Source organism: Lepidochelys olivacea (assembly GCF_965140295.1).
Source record: "Lepidochelys olivacea isolate rLepOli2 genome assembly, chromosome: 2".
NCBI lineage: Eukaryota > Metazoa > Chordata > Testudines > Cheloniidae > Lepidochelys > Lepidochelys olivacea.
The window spans coordinates 97,927,331-97,945,493 of NC_140412.1; the positions used below are offsets into that span (position 1 = coordinate 97,927,331).

The 18,163-nt window shown below is 42.0% G+C and overlaps 1 protein-coding gene across 4 annotated transcripts in view; it reads left to right on the top strand.

Annotated features, from left to right (window-relative positions):
- The window catches only part of DOK6 (docking protein 6), a 434,980-nt gene that overhangs the window by 356,375 nt on the left and 60,442 nt on the right, over window positions 1-18,163 (top strand). For all 4 annotated transcript variants that reach the window (XM_084619311.1, XM_084619314.1, XM_084619313.1 and 1 more), the window contains exon 7: window positions 2,245-2,362. In XM_084619311.1, coding sequence (XP_084475437.1) covers window positions 2,245-2,362 — 118 coding nt within the window. The remainder of the gene's footprint in view (window positions 1-2,244; window positions 2,363-18,163) is intronic.

An 18,163-nucleotide genomic window follows, 5' to 3' on the forward strand; every position in this document is an offset into this window, starting at 1 on the left:
GCTGCCTTTGACTAGCCCCGGGGCTGTAGCCTCTGGGGAGTTGCCAGGCAGGAGCTCCCCTGCTCCTCTTGCCTTTCCCCAGCCCTGCTCAGTTGCCTGCACTCTCAGCTCCCAAACTCTGAAGCTAGAGGGAGAGTCCTGACCCTGAGGCCTTATAACAGGGCCAGGTGTGGCCTGATCTGGGCGTGGCCCAGCTGTGGCTGCTTCCCCCAATCAGCCTAGCCGTTGCTCACAACCCTAGCCCTCTCCCAGGGCTGGCTTTAACCCTTTCAGGGCTGGAGCGGGTGACCACCCCGCTACAGTCCTCCTTAAACATTATATTGTGTTATGAAGATTCATATATAAATGATTATATATAAATCAAAAATAATATACAGGTATAGCTTTTTTCCCCTCTCAAACTAGTTCCAAATTTTTCCTTTGGAGATACTCCTAATCTGGTACATAACAAGTTTCTCAAAAGTAACCATTTATCTATCGGTTAATAGCTTCTCCCAGTCTGTTTTATCATTGCAATAATATTGTGCAAAAATGAGTGTCTAAAAATATCCACTCTATCATTGACTAGCTCTTATATTAGGCCAGAAAGTTCTCTTTAAAATAAAAAGACGAGGGGAAGTCAGGACTGTGGTTAATGAGAGCATGCCAATTAATGAGATTAGCTTTATAGACTCATTAATGCTATTAATTGGCATTACTGTCACCAATTAAAGATCCATGTTTATATTTTAAGCATAGGCCTTAAATGAAAAACTGGTGATGTGTTTTAAAGTGCTCTTTCCTTGAAGGTGATATTTCCATAAAATATGAATTGCATTCTCTTTGGTATTAACCATCTGAAAGGATATCTAGTTCAGTTCATACTATAGTAATATGAATACTGGTGACACATCTGCCTGCTTAATGCTTAATATCAGAAGATGTTTTACTTATTAAATTACAGATCCTGAGAAAAAGATGACCTGCTGTTGCTCTCAGAACTGTGCTTTTGGGTATAATAGTGGTTCTTGCCTTTTTTGTTTTAGGGGCATTTTTTAATCTTAAGGTTTCAATGAACTTGTGTATTATTTATCTGATCTATGACTCAACTTGTCCATTACTTACCTCTGTGTGTCTTTAGAAAGTCACTTTTAGTTAAATCCCTGGGTGCATCTCTGGGAGAATGGGCCAGATTCAAAGTTGATTCCATTGATTGGAATTGGGTAGCACTTGGCATGAATCAATAACGAATTTGGAATGTTGCTTTCAGACTAGAATTTTGTTTCTATGTGGGTGGGTAACAAATTTCCTATTCCATAATAGGCTGCATTTTTAAGGCTTTTGTTGTTATTATTTATCACTTATCACAGTAGTACCTTGCTGCCTAGTCAAGATCAGGGCTGCCTTGTGCTAGGCAACTGTACAAACAAAGAGTAATTGTCAGATCATTTACTGCTATGTTAATTTCCAGGTAAGGACTTTATAAACTTTTATTAATTTTAAGTTCTCAAGTTTTTGACTGGAATCTTTAAGTTAGAATGATCTTATAGGGAAATAAATTAGATGTCTGGGAGGAAAAGGGATTAGCTAAAATAAATTTGACCAGTTTTGATTACAATCCCCAAGAAAGGAATTGCTAAAGTAGTTTCAAATAGAGACATCTGGAATCAAAATGACTACTACACAGCGGTGTATATTGGCACTCACTAACAAAACAACTGTAGCTCTTTCTTTGAACTACTGCCTCCAGAAGAAGGTACTTCTGATACTGACATCTTAGCTCAGCCAATAAACACAAAAGTGGTTGCATTAAGTATGATACTCAGGAAGGAAAATGACAAACGCATAGAATCATAGCGTTTAAGGCCAGAAGGGACCACCAGATCATCTAGTCTGACATCCTATATATCACAGGCCACCAACACCACCCAATCACTTGCACACTAACTGCAACAACTGACATTAGACCAAAACATTACAAACACGACCACATGAACAGCTGTAGGAAAGTAGGGGCAGAAGCAGGAAAAAAATGATCTAGTAAACCCCATTATTTAGGAATACCTATGATTTTTCCCCCTGAATACTAGCAACCCATTTCTAGTATTGATGCTCTTCACAGAAGGTAAATCATAACATACAAACTGTGATGATTCAGTAAAATGTACATTCTAATGATGGCCCTTTTCTAGTTTTAAACACTGAAATGTACATGTCAAATGGGTTGGTGAATGATTTGCCACTTATGTTTGCTTTGTCTTTTAGCTCCAGACCAGTCTGAGTGAACCAATGACATTATCCAAGTCAATCTCACTTCCCCGTAGCGCATACTGGCATCACATCACCCGACAGAACAGCGTTGGAGAAATCTACAGTTTACAAGGCAAGTAGCTTTAAAAATGAAATGACATGTTCATTAGTTTCCCTCACATTGATCAGAATTCATGCTTATCATTTGCATTGGTTGTTTTCCCTTCATTTCAATTTATCAACTGTCACCAACTATAGAGGAACTCCTGAGATTTGCAATACAATTTTTTTTAGTTATTTTTTGATAAACTAATGGTGAAAATTACTTCCAGAATCACCATGCATCAGTCAATTTGGCAATGGAATTTGAATAAAACACTGTACAATGTAACTTATAAGTACCTAAAGAGTGTCTGGCATCTGGATCCGTTTCATAGTGTGTTCTGCAGCGAGCTTTTCTTGCATCTCCTTTTCCTAATAAGATAGAGTATGAGGAGGCCCAAATGATATTCATCCAAGAGTTCTAAAGGAACTCAAATATTAGATTGCAGAACTATTAACTGTGGTATGTAACTGATTGCTTAAATTAACCTGTGTTCCAGATGACTGGAGGGAGGGCTAATGTAATGCCTATCTTTAAAAAAAGCTCCAGGAATGATCCTGACAATTACAAGCTGGTGAGCCTAACTTCAGGACCAGGCAAACTGGTAGAAACTATAGTAAAGAAAAGTATTTTCACATACATAGAAGCACACGATATGTTGGGGAAGAGTCAACATGGCTTTTGTAAAGGGAAATCATGCCTCACCAATGTATCAGAATTCTTTGAGGATGTCAACAAACATGTGGAGAAGGGTAATCCAGTGGATATAGTATACTTGGACCTTCAGAAAGCCTTTGACAATGTCCCTCACCAAAGGCTCTTAAGCAAAGTAGGCAGTCATGGAACACATAACTGGTTAAAAGATGGGAAACAAAGGGTAGAAATAAATGGTCAGTTTTTAGAAAGGAGAGCGGTAAACAGCAGGATCTCCCCAGAGATCTGTACTGGAACCAGAGCTGTTCAACATATTCATAGATGATCTAGAAAAAGGGGCAAACTGTGAGGTGGCAAAGTTTTCAGATAATACAAAATTACTCAATATAGTTAAGTCCAGGGCTGACTGAAAAGAGTTAAAAGGGATTTCACAAAACTGGGTGACTTTGCAATAAAGTCACAGATGAAGTTCAATGTTGATAAATGCAAAGTAATGCACACTGGAAAACATAAGCCTGACTATACATACAAAATGATGGGGTCTAAATTAGCTGTTACCACTCAAGAAAGAGATCTTGGAGTCATTGTGGATAGTTCTCTGAAAACATCTGCTCAGTGTGCACTGACAGTCAAAATGCTAACAGAATGTTAGGAACCATTGATAGATAATAAGACAGAAAATATTATAAAACCACTATGTAAACCCATGGTACACCCACATCTTGAACACTGTGTGCCGTTCTGGTCACCCCATTTAAGAAAAGTTATATTAGAACTGGAAAGAAGTACAGAGAAGGGCAATAAAAATGATTAGGGGCATAGAAAAAGACAGGGTCTGTTCATCTTAGAAAAGAGATGATTGATGGGGGGATATGATAGAAGTCTGTAAAATCATGGTGTGGAGAAAGTGAATAAGGAAGTATTATTTACTCCTTTAGATAACACAAGAACCAATGGTCATCCAATGAAATTAAGAGGCAACAGGTTTAGAATAATAGAAGATTAGGTTTGGAAGAGACCTCAGGAGGTCATCTAGTCCAACCCCTTGCTCAAAGCAGGACCAACCCCAACTAAATCATCCCAGCCAGGGCTTTGTCAAGCCAGGCCTTAAAAACCTCTAAGGATGGAGATTCCATCACCTCCCTAGGTAACCCATTCCAGTGCTTCACAATCCTTCTAGTGAAATAGTTTTTCCTAATATCCAACCTAGACCTCTCCCACTGCAACTTGAGAGCATTGTTTAAAATAAACATAAGGAAGTACTCCTTCCCACAATGCAGTCAACCTGTGGAACTTGTTGCTAGGGGAATGTTGTGAATGCCAAAAGCATAACTGGGTTCAAAAAAATAATTAGATGAGTTCATGGAGGATAGGTACATCCATGGCTACTAGCCAAGATAGTCAGGGATGCAACCCCATACTCTGGCAATCCCTAAACCTCTGACTGCCAGAAGCTGGGAGTGGATGACAGGGGATGGATCACCACATAATTTCCCTGTTCTGTTCATTCCCTTTGAAGCCTCTGCATGGGCTACTGTCAGAAGACAAGATACTGAGGTAGATGAACCACTGTTCAGACCCAGTATGTCCATTCTTATGTTCCTATGTATTCTGGAAGCTAGTTTCAGGGTGTCTGATTAAATCTGCATAAAACTGATGTATGAGTTTCAAGTCTAAAATTAAAACCCTTAGAACAGGGGTGGGCAAACTTTTTGGCCTGAGGGCTTCATCGGGGTGCAAAACTGTATGGAGGGCTGGGTAGGGAAGGCTGTGCCTCCCCAAACAGCCTGGCCCCTGCCCCCTATTTGCTCCCTCCCACTTCCTGCCCCCTGACTGCCCCCCTCAGGACCCCCGACCCATCCAACTCCATCCTTGTCCCCTGACTGCCCCCTCCCAGGACCCCTGCCCCTAACTGCCCCCCGGGACCCCACCCCCATCTAACCCCCCCGCCCCACTCCCCCTCCCCTGACTGCCCTACCCAGAACCTCTGCCCTATCCAACCACCTCCTGTTCCCCATCTCCTGACCGCCCCGAACCTCCACCCCATCCAACCGCCCCCTGCTCCTTGTCCCCTGACCACTGCCTCCCGGGACTCCCTCCCCTAACTGCCCCCCAAGACCCCACCCCCTCTCAAACCCCCCCGCTCCCCATCCCCTGACTGCCCCCCCAAACCTCTGCCCCATCCAACCCCCCCCATTCCCCCTCCCCTGACCACCACCCCCAGAACCTCCACCCCATCCAACTGCTCCCTGTCCCCTGACTGCCTCCTGGGACTCCCTACCCCTTATCCAACCCCCTGGCCCCGGCCCCTTACCATGCTGGTCAGAGCAGCATGTCTGGCCGCCGTGCCACCTGGCCAGAGCCAGACACGCTGCCGCGCTGCCCTGCATGAGTGTACAGCCCCGCCGAGTGAACGGCGGCTTGGTTGCGGGGGATGGGGAACAGCGGGGAGGGGCCGGGAACTAGCCTCCTGGGCCAGGAGCTCAGGGACTGGTCCTATGGGCTGGATGTGGCCCGCCAGCCATAGTTTGCCCACCTCTGCCTTAGAATATCAGTGATTTTTGGTGAATATGCTTATAACTAGAGACAAATGTTCTGCCCTTGGCTTGACTAAATAGGGGCCTGATTCTGAGACATGATGAGGAAGGCAGTGTATTTTAGTGGTTAGGACCTGTACTGGGACTGCAGGGACCTGAGTTCTATTGCAGCTGTGCCAATGACCTGCTGTGTGAGACCTGGAGCAAGTCTATGTGTCTCTTTGTGCTTCTGGTTCTTCTCATGCCTTTTGTCTTGTGTATTTAGATAGATCCTCCTCAAAGAGGTTACAGTCTCTTATTATGTGTTTGAACAACATCTAGAACAGTTGGGCCTTCATTTTGATTGAGACTTCCAAGTGCTACAATAACAAAAATTATTAATAATGATGAATAATGCCAAAGATGAGTAACTTCCCTTTAAGTTAAGTGGAGAGGCAGGTGATTTGCCCTTCAATGGTACAGGCTCTTTATGTATTTTAAAATTTAACACATAAATAAGAATAATGTTTTCATTCAAACTGAAAAATAAAACAAAAATCTACATGCTATCTATCCCTTTGTGTAATTTGACCAGGGTTTAACAGTTTTACCTGGCTTATCTCTTAATGAGATATGTGCATGTGCACTATCAATTTACAGCCAGAGGTAGAGGTTAGATATTTCAGGGTGAAATATTTGCTGAAATATCTTGCCTGAAAAAATATTTTACACTTTTTCATGAAACCTGGTGCAGTGCAGTGCCTTGATGAAAGACCTGGGCTGTTTTGTTTTGTTTTTTAAATCATCATATAAATTAAACCCAGCAGGTGGGAAGCTCCTGCAAAGATTGCAGAAGAGAAAACATCTGTACACTAAAGCATGTGTTTGTAAGTCCTGAATTCAACCCATAATGTAAGCATTTTTTTCTTTTCTTGCCTTATCAAAGAAGGGCAATAAAGCAGAATAACTTTCTAATCAGGCAGTTGATGCAACTTCTGAGTTTTGTATTAGAGACTCATTCCTGGTTTAGAAAATATCCCAGGACTTCATGGCTAAAAGTTTATAGACAACAAAGATGTCGTAGATGTCCTACAAACACATGCAAATATAGAGGTTACTACATAGACGTAGCAAAGGTGGGTGTTTTATATTTACAGCGTTCTTCACATGACAGGGTAATTCTGTGCAAATCTTGAAAAACAAAACAAAATTAATTGTGACCGATAACAGGATGGTGTTTAACAGCCAGTATCTTTCTGAGTGTTTTTTGTCTGTTTACCTGGCCATCTGGACATTCACATCATTGTGCTAACCAAAAGGTATTGTGGAGTTGATTGTGAAAAAGATCTTAATAATGTATTGCTTGGATGACCTTCACCATATTGTAGATATTTCACTATATTCGTATAGTAATAAATATAAATAAAATGTGTACGCATTCAGATATTACAGCTCTTCTCGTTATGTTCAGTTATGTTTTTGGGGGAAATCTTTTACAATATTAGCTATTTTTGACAGGACAATGTTATGGTGTTCGTCTTGTGAGACAAATATATGAGACATTGACAGTGAGACAATTTTATGGAACATTGTGCCATATCTTGTGTTTCTGAAACAGCAGCTTTGCTAGTATAGGATTAGTGTAACAAAAATGTAGGAAATAAGGCAAGGTATATGGAATATAATAAATAATAAATAATAATAATATGCATAACTGGTTTCACAGGAGAAAATATTTTAAAATATTTAAAAATATTTAAAAATCTCTTCTGCTTGCTTCGTCCAAGCAACCAACATCACATATATCTTATCTGGTTTGGAATCTGAGCCATTTAGCCCTAATCCATGTACCAAGTTCACCCGTACACCAAGTAATGCAATTGATTGTTTGGGCAGATACTGATGAGGCGGAGACAGAAAGCTGTGTGTCAACAACATACTGGTGACAGTGTATAGCCCATGCTTTCTCACTAACCCCCAATGGCTACTTTTAATCAGAGGGATGATAAAATGGAACTGTGGGTTGAGAAAATGCTACTTCAGTGTCTAAGTTGATATTTGATGCCTAGATACTGTGATGTTTGATGCTTTAAAAATGTGAATATAATAAATAAATAGGCTTACTGCAGGGTGCTCTTTGTTTGTCTTGTTCATTGCATTCAGTTTCTTTTTCATTGGTCTACAAGGTAAATTACTCAAAAGAAATTATTTAAAAATACATGCAGATAGGATTCAGCTCTGTAAATGGGAATGGTTTGGGATTTATTCATTTTTTAATTTGTACTAATTATCATCACTTCTATCAAATCCCCTGTCATGGCTGGTGAAATGGATAAACAAGAAATCTTGAGGTGGTGTCAGCAAAGGTTATGTTCTACTGCATGTAATCATCCTATTCATATGCATGTATCATTTTTATATCTGAAGTTATGAGCATTGGCTCTACGCTTGTATTTAAAGTGTTTGCTGTAGGAAGCACATAAGGTATATTTGGTCAACATAGTGTGAAAGGGTTATTCAAGTAATTGGGAGTACTCAGCTAACAATGGACCTTGAGAGACACCAATCCACATCTGAGCTTTCCTGGGAACATTCAAACTAACATGTAAACAATGGTGTTGGCCTGAAAAAAGCTGAATCATTCATAGACAGTGACTTGCCCAGGTGACCACAAAACTCCATCTTGTGGAGGGGATTTTACACAGGAGAGGAGAGAGGTTTCCACCCACAAGAGAAAAACTATACAAGCCCCTGGAAACCCCTCCATTTTGTCTTAAGCTGGCTCAAAAGATAGCCTCTCCACCAAAGGGATGTCTGAAAGGGATTGCTGGACCCAGACTAGGAGGAAGTCTAGTCTGTAAAATAAGCTTATTGGAACATCTCTGAGAGTGAGATTTACCCGCATTTAGTTTCCTATTGTATTAGGCTTAGACTTGCATGTTTTGTTTTATTTTGCTTGGTAACTTACTTTGTTCTGTCTGTTATTACTTGGAACCACTTAAATCCTACTTTTTTATATTAAATACAATCACTTTTACTTATTAATTAACCCAGAGCAAATATTAATATCTGGGGAAGCAAACAGCTGTGCATATCTCTCTATCAGTGTTATAGAGGGTGAACAGTTTATGAGTTTACCCTGTATAAGCTTTATACAGAGTAAAATGGATTTATTTGGGGTTTTGATCCCATTGGGAAGTGGGTATCTGGGTGTTGGAGAAAGGAGCACTTCTTAAGCTGTTTTCAGTTAAACCTGCAGCTTTTTGGGGATGTGGTTGAGACTTGGGTCTGTGTGTGTAGCAGGCTAACGTGTCTGGCACAACCAGGCAGGGCACTAAAGTCCCAAGGTGCCAGGGTAAATGGGCTTAGAGGTAGTCTCAGCACATCAGGTGGTAGCCCCAAGGGGGTTTCTGTGACCTAATCCCTCACAGTTTTCCTGATCGTTAACTCAAGAGACAGAGAATTCACATGGCTCCTGCATCCCAGAGAGAGACAGTAGACTGAATCCCCAGGAGGCCTTCATGACTTGTAAGACACAGATATCCCTTTGGGAATATAAGGAATAGAGTGAGACTCCAGCTTTATCTTTAACTGTAGGAGAAAAAGAAACCAAGTGTCATAAATATAAAGGGAAGGGTAAACCCCTTTAAAATCCCTCCTGGCCAGAAGAAAACTCCTCTCACCTGTAAAGGGTTAAGAAGCTAAAGGTAACCTCGCTGGCACCTGACCAAAATGACCAATGAGGAGACAAAAGACTTTCAAAAGCTGGGAGGAGGGAGAGAATCAAAGGGTCTGTGGGTCTGTCTTTATGCTGCCTTTGCCGGGGATAGACCAGGAATGGAGTCTTAGAACTTTTAGTAAATAATCTAGCTAGGTACGTGTTAGATTATGATTTCTTTAAATGGCTGAGAAAAGAATTGTGCTGAATAGAATAACTATTTCTGTCTGTGTATCTTTTTTGTATCTTAAGGTTTTGCCTAGAGGGATTCTCTGTTTTGAATCTAATTACCCTGTAAGGTATCTACTATCCTGATTTTACAGAGGGGATTTCTTCACTTCTATTTACTCCTATTTCTATTAAAAGTCTTCTTGTAAGAAAACTGAATGCTTTTTCATTGTTCTCAGATCCAAGGGTTTGGGTCTGTGGTCACCTATGCAAATTGGTGAGGCTTTTTATCCAACATTTCCCAGGAAAGGGGGAGGTGCAAGTGTTGGGAGGATTGTTCATTGTTCTTAAGATCCCAGGGTCTGGGTCTGTAGTCACCTAAGCAAATTGGTGAGGCTTTTTACCAAACCTTGTCCAGGAAGTGGGGTGCAAGGTTTTGGGAAGTATTTGGGGGGAAAGACGTTTCCAAACAGCTCTTCCCCAGTAACCAGTATTTGTTTGGTGGTGGTAGCGGCCAATCCAAGGACAAAGGGTGGAATATTTTGTACCTTGGGGAATTTTTTTACCTAAGCTGGTAAAGATAAGTTTAGGAGGTTTTCATGCAGTTCCCCACATCTGTACCCTAGCGTTCAGAGTGGGGGAGCAACCTTGACACCAAGTGATTTGGTCTCTCAGATGGGACCTAGCCAGACTGGACAGTAAAAAACTGGCAAGGAGAATGTGGGGGGAGAGAAACAGCCTTGAACAAAGACGGTGTCTTGCTAGATTTAAACTTCTAGTTGCGTGTTTTCATGATCATTTGCTTGTAACCATGTCTACCATATCTCTTTTACTTGGTATAATTTAATCCTTGCTCTTTGGTTAATAAACTTTCATTATAAATCATCAGTGCTGTGCAAATTCAATAAAGTGTGCGCTTCTAGAAAGCTAACAGGTTGGAATGTTTTACTGTCTCTGTAAAGACAATGAACCTCACACTTACTCTGTGAGGGTCCAGAGAGAGAGGGACTGGTCCTTGCCTTAGGATGATTGCGGGGTGAATTTGAGACTTGTGGGCTGCTGGCAGGCTGTTGGGGTTAGAGCTCTGGACCACGAATGTACAGTCATAAGACTCCAGGGTTACAAGACAGATGCTCTTGAACCCCTTATTGCCTGGGCTGAACCCCAGACTGTCACAGTTTGCTAACACGAATGTTACCCAGGATTTCTCAGCAGATATTCTACTATTAACAGTAGCACAAGGTGTGGCCATTGATGCTAACAGGTTTAAAGGCCGATGTTATTGTATTGCAGCCTTTCTCTATGTGGGTTTCTCTATAAAAAACAGCTGATTTTTTATCCTGATTTTTTATCCTATTTTTTCTTAATCCAAGCTGCAGTGTGATCAATAATAGTTTGGTAAAGAACAAGTCTCATATGTTGGAATTTATTTTCTGTGGGGAGAGAAACTAAGTAATTTTAAGCAATATAAGTTAATAGCCAACAGAAGTCTTGTAGGAATTAATTTATAGTTTGCTCACTTCATTTGGTTTGCTAACTGCTGGGCACAAAAATGTTTTCTCCCACCTTCAGGTGTTACACTAATTAATGGTAAGCCTGGGGGTTTTCTCCATCTGTTTTGTACTAAAATATTAAATATTAGTTTTAGAGGTGACAACTGGACATCTCAACAATAGAGTACATGTTAGCTCCAATTCAGATTGCGAGTGACCTGAACAAGAACTCAAATCTACTTCTGAGGGAGTTGGAGATTTTATCAACAGAAGCCATATTTTCCAAGACTGTATATTTTCTCTGGTTCTGAGTATTGTGCATTTTCACCAAATCATAGAATCATAGAATATCAGGGTTGGAAGGGACCTCAGGAGGTCATCTAGTCCAACCCCCTGCTCAAAGCAGGACCAATCCCCAACTAAATCATCCCAGCCAGGGCTTTGTCAAGCCTGACCTTAAAAATATCTAAGGAAGGAGATTCCACCACCTCCCTAGGTAACACATTCCAGTGTTTCACCACCCTCATAGTGAAAAAGTATTTCCTAATATCCCACCTAAATCTCCCCCACTGCAACTTGAGACCATTACTCCTTGTTCTGTCATCAGCTACCACTGAGAACAGTCTAGATCCATCCTCTTTGGAACCCCCTTTCAGGTAGTTGAAAGCAGCTATCAAATCCCCCCTCATTCTTCTCTTCCGCAGACTAAACAATCCCAGTTCCCTCAGCCTCTCCTCATAAGTCATGTGTTCCAGTCCCCTCATCATTTTTGTTGCCCTCCGCTGGACTCTTTCTAATTTTTCCACATCCTTCTTGTAGTGTGGGGCCCAAAACTGGACACAGTACTCCAGATGAGGCCTCACCAATGTCGAATAGAGGGGAACAATCACGTCCCTCAATCTGCTGGCAATGCCCCTACTTATACATCCCAAAATGCCATTGGTCTTCTTGGCAACAAGGGCACACTGTTGACTCATATCCAGCTTCTCGTCCACTGTAACCCCTAGGTCCTTTTCTGCAGAACTGCTGCCGAGCCATTCGGTCCCTAGTCTGTAGTGGTGCATTGGATTCTTCCATCCTAAGTGCAGGACTCTGCACTTGTCCTTGTTGAACCTCATCAGATTTCTTTTGGCCCAATCCTCCAATTTGTCTAGGTCCCTCTGTATCCTATCCCTACCCTCCAGCATATCTACTTCTCCTCCCAGTTTAGTGTCATCTGCAAACTTGCTGAAGGTGCAGTCCACACCATCCCCAGATCATTTATGAAGAGATTGAACAAAACCGACCTTTGGGGCACTCCACTTGATACCAGCTGCCAACTCGACATGGAGCCATTGATCACTACCCGTTGAGCCCAACAATCTAGCCAACTTTCTATCCTCCTTATTGTCCGTTCATCCAGTCCATACTTCTTTAACTTGCTGGTGAGAAATGTGTTTTCCAGCCACACAGCACATTTGATCCAGTTCCCTCAAAAGCAAAGGGCAAGTTAATTGGTTAATACCTGGATGAAAATAAGTAAAATGCTTCATATAGGTTGTCAGGCTTCCTTCCTCACTCTGAACTTCAGGGTACAGATGTGGGGACCCGCATGACAGACCCCCTAAGCTTATTTTTACCGGCTTAGGTTAAAAACTTTCCCAAGGCACAAATTTCGCCTTCTCCTTGAACAGTATGCTGCCACCACCAAGTGATTTAGACAAAGAACAGGGAAAGGACCACTTGGAGTTCCTATTTCCCCAAAATACCCCCCCAAGACCTTACACCCCCTTTCCTGGGGAGGCTTGAGAATAAACAAGATGAGCACAAACCAGCCTTGGATTTTTAAGACCCAAAAAAACCCAGTCAGATTCTTAAAAAACAGAACTTTATTAGAAGAACAAAAAAAGATGAGAACAACTCTGTAAGATCAGAATGGAAGATAATCTTACAGGCAGTCAGATTCAAAACATAGAGAATCCCTCTTGGCAAAACCTTAAGTTACAAAAAGACACAAAAACAGGAATACACATTTCCTCAGCACAGTGAATTTCACAAGCCAAAACAAAGAAAACCTAATGCATTTTCTAGCTAGATTACTTACTAACTTTACCGGATTTGGAGGGCTTGCATCCTTGATCTGTTCCCGGCAGAGGTATCACACAGACAGACAAAAGCCTTTTTTCCCCCCTCCAGATTTTAAAGTATCTTGTCCCCCCATTGGTCATTTTGAGTCAGGTGCCAGCCAGGTTACCCGAGCTTCCTAGTCCTTTACAGGTAAAAGGACTTTACCTCTAGCCAGAAGGGATTTTATAGCACTGTATACAGAAAGGTGGTTACCTTTCCCTTTATATTTATGACATAGGTGTAATAGCAAAGAGTGTGCCTGCTAAAAATGCGTTCTTTGCTATTATTCTGGGATTGCTTACACCTGTTTTGCAAAGTCACTATAATTCAAGATGAGCAACAGGTTCTGAAATTTTTTTAATAGCAGAACATAACTGACAGCACAGATGTCTTTCATTTAAAAATGGTCATATATCCTGTTTAAACATATAGTTTAAGTTAACATTTTGACTGAAATTTTGCACTGAACTGAAATTTAGTATCATAGATTTTTCTAGGGACTGAGGTGAGGCTGACTGGCCTGTAGTTCCCAGGATCCTCCTTCTTCCCTTTTTTCAAGATGGGCCTACATTAGCCTTTTTCCAGTCATCCGGGACTTCCCCCGATCACCATGAGTTTTCAAAGATAATGGCCAATGGCTCTGCAATCACATCCGCCAATTCCTTTAGCACTCTCGGATGCAACACATCTGGCCCCATGGACTTGTGCACATCCAGCTTTTCTAAATAGTCCTGAACCACTTCTTTCTCCACAGAGGGATGGTCACCTCCTCCCCATGCTGTGCTGCCCAGTACAGTAATCTGAGAGCTGACCTTGTTCATGAAGACAGAGGCAAAAAAAGCTTTGAGTACATTAGCTTTTTCCACATCCTCTGTCACTAGGTTGCTTCCCCCATTCAGTAAGGGGCCCACACTTTCCTTGACTTTCTTCTTGTTGCTAACATACCTGAAGAAACCCTTCTTGTTACTCTTAACATCTCTTGCTAGCTGCAACTCCAGGTGTGATTTGGCCTTCCTGATTTCACTCCTGCATGCCCGAGCAATATTTTTATACTCATTCCTGGTCATTTGTCCAATCTTCCACTTCTTGTAAGCTTCTTTTTTTATTTAAGATCAGCAAGGATTTCACTGTTAAGCCAAGCTGGTCGCCTGCCATATTTACTATTCTTTCTACACATTGGGATGGTTTGTCCCTGTAACCTCAATAAGGATCCTTTAAAATACAGCCAGCTCTCCTGGACTCCTTTCCCCCTCATGTTATTCTCCCAGGGGATCCTGCCCATCAGATCCCTGATGTTGTCAAAGTCTGCTTTTCTGAAGTCCAGGGTCCGTATTCTGCTGCTTTCCTTTCTTCCTTGTGTCAGGATCCTGAACTCGACCATCTCACGGTCACTGCCTCCCAGGTTCCCATCCACTTTTGCTTCCCCTGCTAATTCTTCCCGGTTTGTGAGCAGCAGGTCAAGAAGAGCTCTGCCCCTAGTTGGTTCCTCCAGTACTTGCACCAGGAAATTGTCCCCTACATTTTCCAAAAACTTCCTGGATTGTCTGTGCACCGCTGTATTGCTCTCCCAGCAGATATCAGGGTGATTGAAGTCTCCCATGAGAACCAGAGCATACGATCTAGTAACTTCTGCGAGTTGCTGGAAGAAAGCCTTGTCTACCTCATCCCCCTGGTCCAGTGGTCTATACCAGACTCCCAGCACGACATCACCCTTGTTACTCACACTTCTAAACTTAATCCAGAGACTCTCAGGTTTTTCTGCAGTTTCATACTTGAGCTCTGAGCAGTCATACTGCTCCCTTACATACAGTGCAACTCCCCTACCTTTTCTGCCCTGCCTGTCCTTCCTGAACAGCTTATATCCATCCATGACAGTACTCCAGTCATGTGAGTTATTCCACCAAGTCTCTGTTATTCCAATCACATCATAATTCCTTGACTTTGCCAGGACTTCCAGTTCTCCCTGCTTGTTTCCCAGGCTTCGTGTATTTGTGTATAGGCACTTGAGATAACCCGCTGATCGCTCCTCTTTCTCAGTATGAGGCAGGAGCCCTCCCCTCTCATGCGCTCCTGCTCATGCTTCCTCCCGGTATCCCACTTCCCCACTTACCTCAGAGCTTTGGTCTCCTTCCCCCGGTGAACCTAGTTTAAAGCCCTCCTCACTAGGTTAGCCAGCCTGCTTGTGAAGATGCTCTTCCCTCTCTTCATTAGGTGGAGCCTGTCTCTGCCTAGCACTCCTCTTTCTTGGAACACCATCCTATGGTCAAAGAATCCAAAGCCTTCTCTCCGACACCACCTGCGTAGCCATTCGTTGACTTCCACGATTCGACGGTCTCTACCCAGGCCTTTTCCTTCCACGGGGAGGATAGATGAGAACACCACTTGCTCCTCAAACTTCTTTATCCTTCTTCCCAGCGCCACGTAGTCTGCAGTGATCCGCTCAAGGTCATTCTTGGCAGTATCATTAGTGCCCACATGGAGAAGCAGGAAGGGGTAGCGATCTGAGGGCTTGATGAAGTCAATTTTCTCTCTCTCTTTCTTTTTTTTTGTAATGAAATGGATGTTGCAAATTTGGTATTCAATTGATTTAGCTATTTTAAGGCCAAAATAAAATTTTGATACAGAAACTTTTTATTTCTTCTCTCCACTCTGTTTTGCTATCACTGAAAACCCTTAGGAAATGAACTATAGAAAATCTAATTAAAGGCTGGCCTTAATCCAAGAAAACCCAAATTAAGGCTCACATACCAACTTCAGGTCCCCTGTTATGACTATATCTAAGGTTCTGGTTGTTATTCAGGACTTCTTAGTGCAACCGTCACTCATGTTAACGAACATGTACTCACACAAATAGTCCCATTGACTTCAGGGAGACTGCTTGCATAAGTAAATGCTCACAGCATGAGCATTATGCAGGAAGACCCTGCATGTTTTCATTTTGAGAAGAAAAGCAACTTCTTTTTTATAGTTACATTAAATAAAAGGAGGCAACAATGAAAATTTTGATTCAGCTTTATTATAAATGCCCAAAAGAGTATTTCTGCTTCAGACTTATTTTAAAACCAAAATGAAAGTCATCTAAACTTCAGAGTAGAAGCCATGTTAGTCTGTATTTGCAAAAAGAAAAGGAGTACTTGTGGCACCTTAGTGACTAACCAATTTATTTGAGCATAAGCTTTCATGAGCTACAGCTGACAACTGAGCTGTAGCTCACGAAAGCTTATGCTCAAATAAATTGGTTAGTCTCTAAGGTGCCACAAGTACTCCTTTTCTTTCATCTAAACTTGTTTACCAAGGGCTAGATTCTCCCACCTTTGAATTCAGTGGGACTCCTTACAGAGTAAGATGCTACCCAGTGTAATAAGTATGGCCGAATCTAAGCCTAGTAACCGCTTACCTGATGAGCACTGTCAAAATAAAATGAAAACAGCAGGGATAAAATCCTGGACCCATTTGAAGTCAATGTGAATTTTTCCATTGAAACCAATGGTTAAGGTACAGGAGGGTCGCCTGTATACATTGGGGTTGTGTTCTTGAAAAGGGCAATGCATACCAAAACAGCGTATACCGGGGAATTTTTCCCCATAAGAAATAATGGATGTGTTCACAACTTCACCACATTTGCCTATGACAATGCTTTTTTTGCCTAAACAGTGTACCTAAACAGTGTACCTTTTTACAATGACAGGTTATACAGTATACATTTTACACACAAAGATTGAATAAAATAATGTAGAACCCTACTACCACCGTTCAAACACATAGAACATTGTAATACAGTAAATACAGTACAATAATACAGTATAAAAGTGTCAATTACACTAAACTTAGGTAGGGGTGGCGGCTGGATTTTCTTGGGCTATCTTTTCAGTTCCAGAAGACTTAAAAAAGCATTTTATCGATGTCTGCTCTCCTGCATAAATCTTTGAACAATAGATCTCCCTGTAGCAAGTCGCTGCCTCATTGAGAGCCCTGGAGACTTCGGCAGACCATTCACGAAAAAGTGCCAGACCATTCACGACTCTGTATGTTTTCCATCATCTCATCCAGCAGCCCCAAAAAATGGAAGAGATTCTTTGTCATCAGACTCCTAGCTTTCTGCCTTACATCATTGTCATCATCAGCCTTGCTTTCTTCAGATATACATTATTGATCCAGATCAATCAGTTCCTCATTTGAGTCAGTTGGTCAGCGTGAGATTCCAGCAACTCCTGTACATCATCCTCCTCCACCTCCTTGAAGCTGACATCCTTCACCAGCTTGACAATTTCTTTTCAAGAGCAGGAACGGCATCATAGAATCATAGACTATCAGGGTTGGAAGGGACCTCAGGAGGTCATCTAGTCCAACCCCCTGCTCAAAGCAGGACCAATCCCCAATTTTTGCCCTAGATCCCTAAATGGCCCCCTCAAGGATTGAACTCACAACCCTGGGTTTAGCAGGCCAATGCTCAAACCACTGAGTTATCCCTCCCCCCCAAAATCCCATGAAGCTGTGGACAGCATCTGGCCATACACTGTGCCAAATGCCGTTCATACATTATGAAGTGACCTCTTCCCATGACACGTCAATGTTTTCCACACTGTTCAAGATGATGTAGGTCTTCCAAAACTCCTTTACACTTGGCTTTCCTTCACCTGCTGTCTCCTTAATCAGCACGAAGAACATCCTCCATAGGTAATAAGCCTTGAATGTGGCCATTACACCCTTGTCCATAGGCTTCAGCAACTATGTGGTTTTGGAGGGCAAAAATAGGACCTTGATGTTCGAGCAGAGGTCTTTGTAGTCCAGTTTGTGGGCACTTGTGTTATCCAGCAGAAGGAAAAACTTAAAGGCCAAATTTTCCTTCTGACAGTAAGCCTTCAATTCAGGGAGAGCATGGTCTACAAACCACTCACAGAAAATATTGTTTGTCATCCAGGCCTTTCCATTTGACTTCCAAATTATAGGGAAACGAGACTTAACATAGCCCCTCGTTGCTCTTGGGTTTTCACTGTGGTACACAAGCAAGGGCTTCAACTTTTAATCTCCTTCTGCATTTCCCCCAAACAGAAGAGTTAAGCGGTCTTTTGAGGCTTTGAATCCAGGAGCAGTCTTCTCATCACAAGAAATACAAGTCATCGTTGGCATCTTCTTCCAGTAAAGGCCTGTCTCGTCTACATTAAAAACCTGTTTC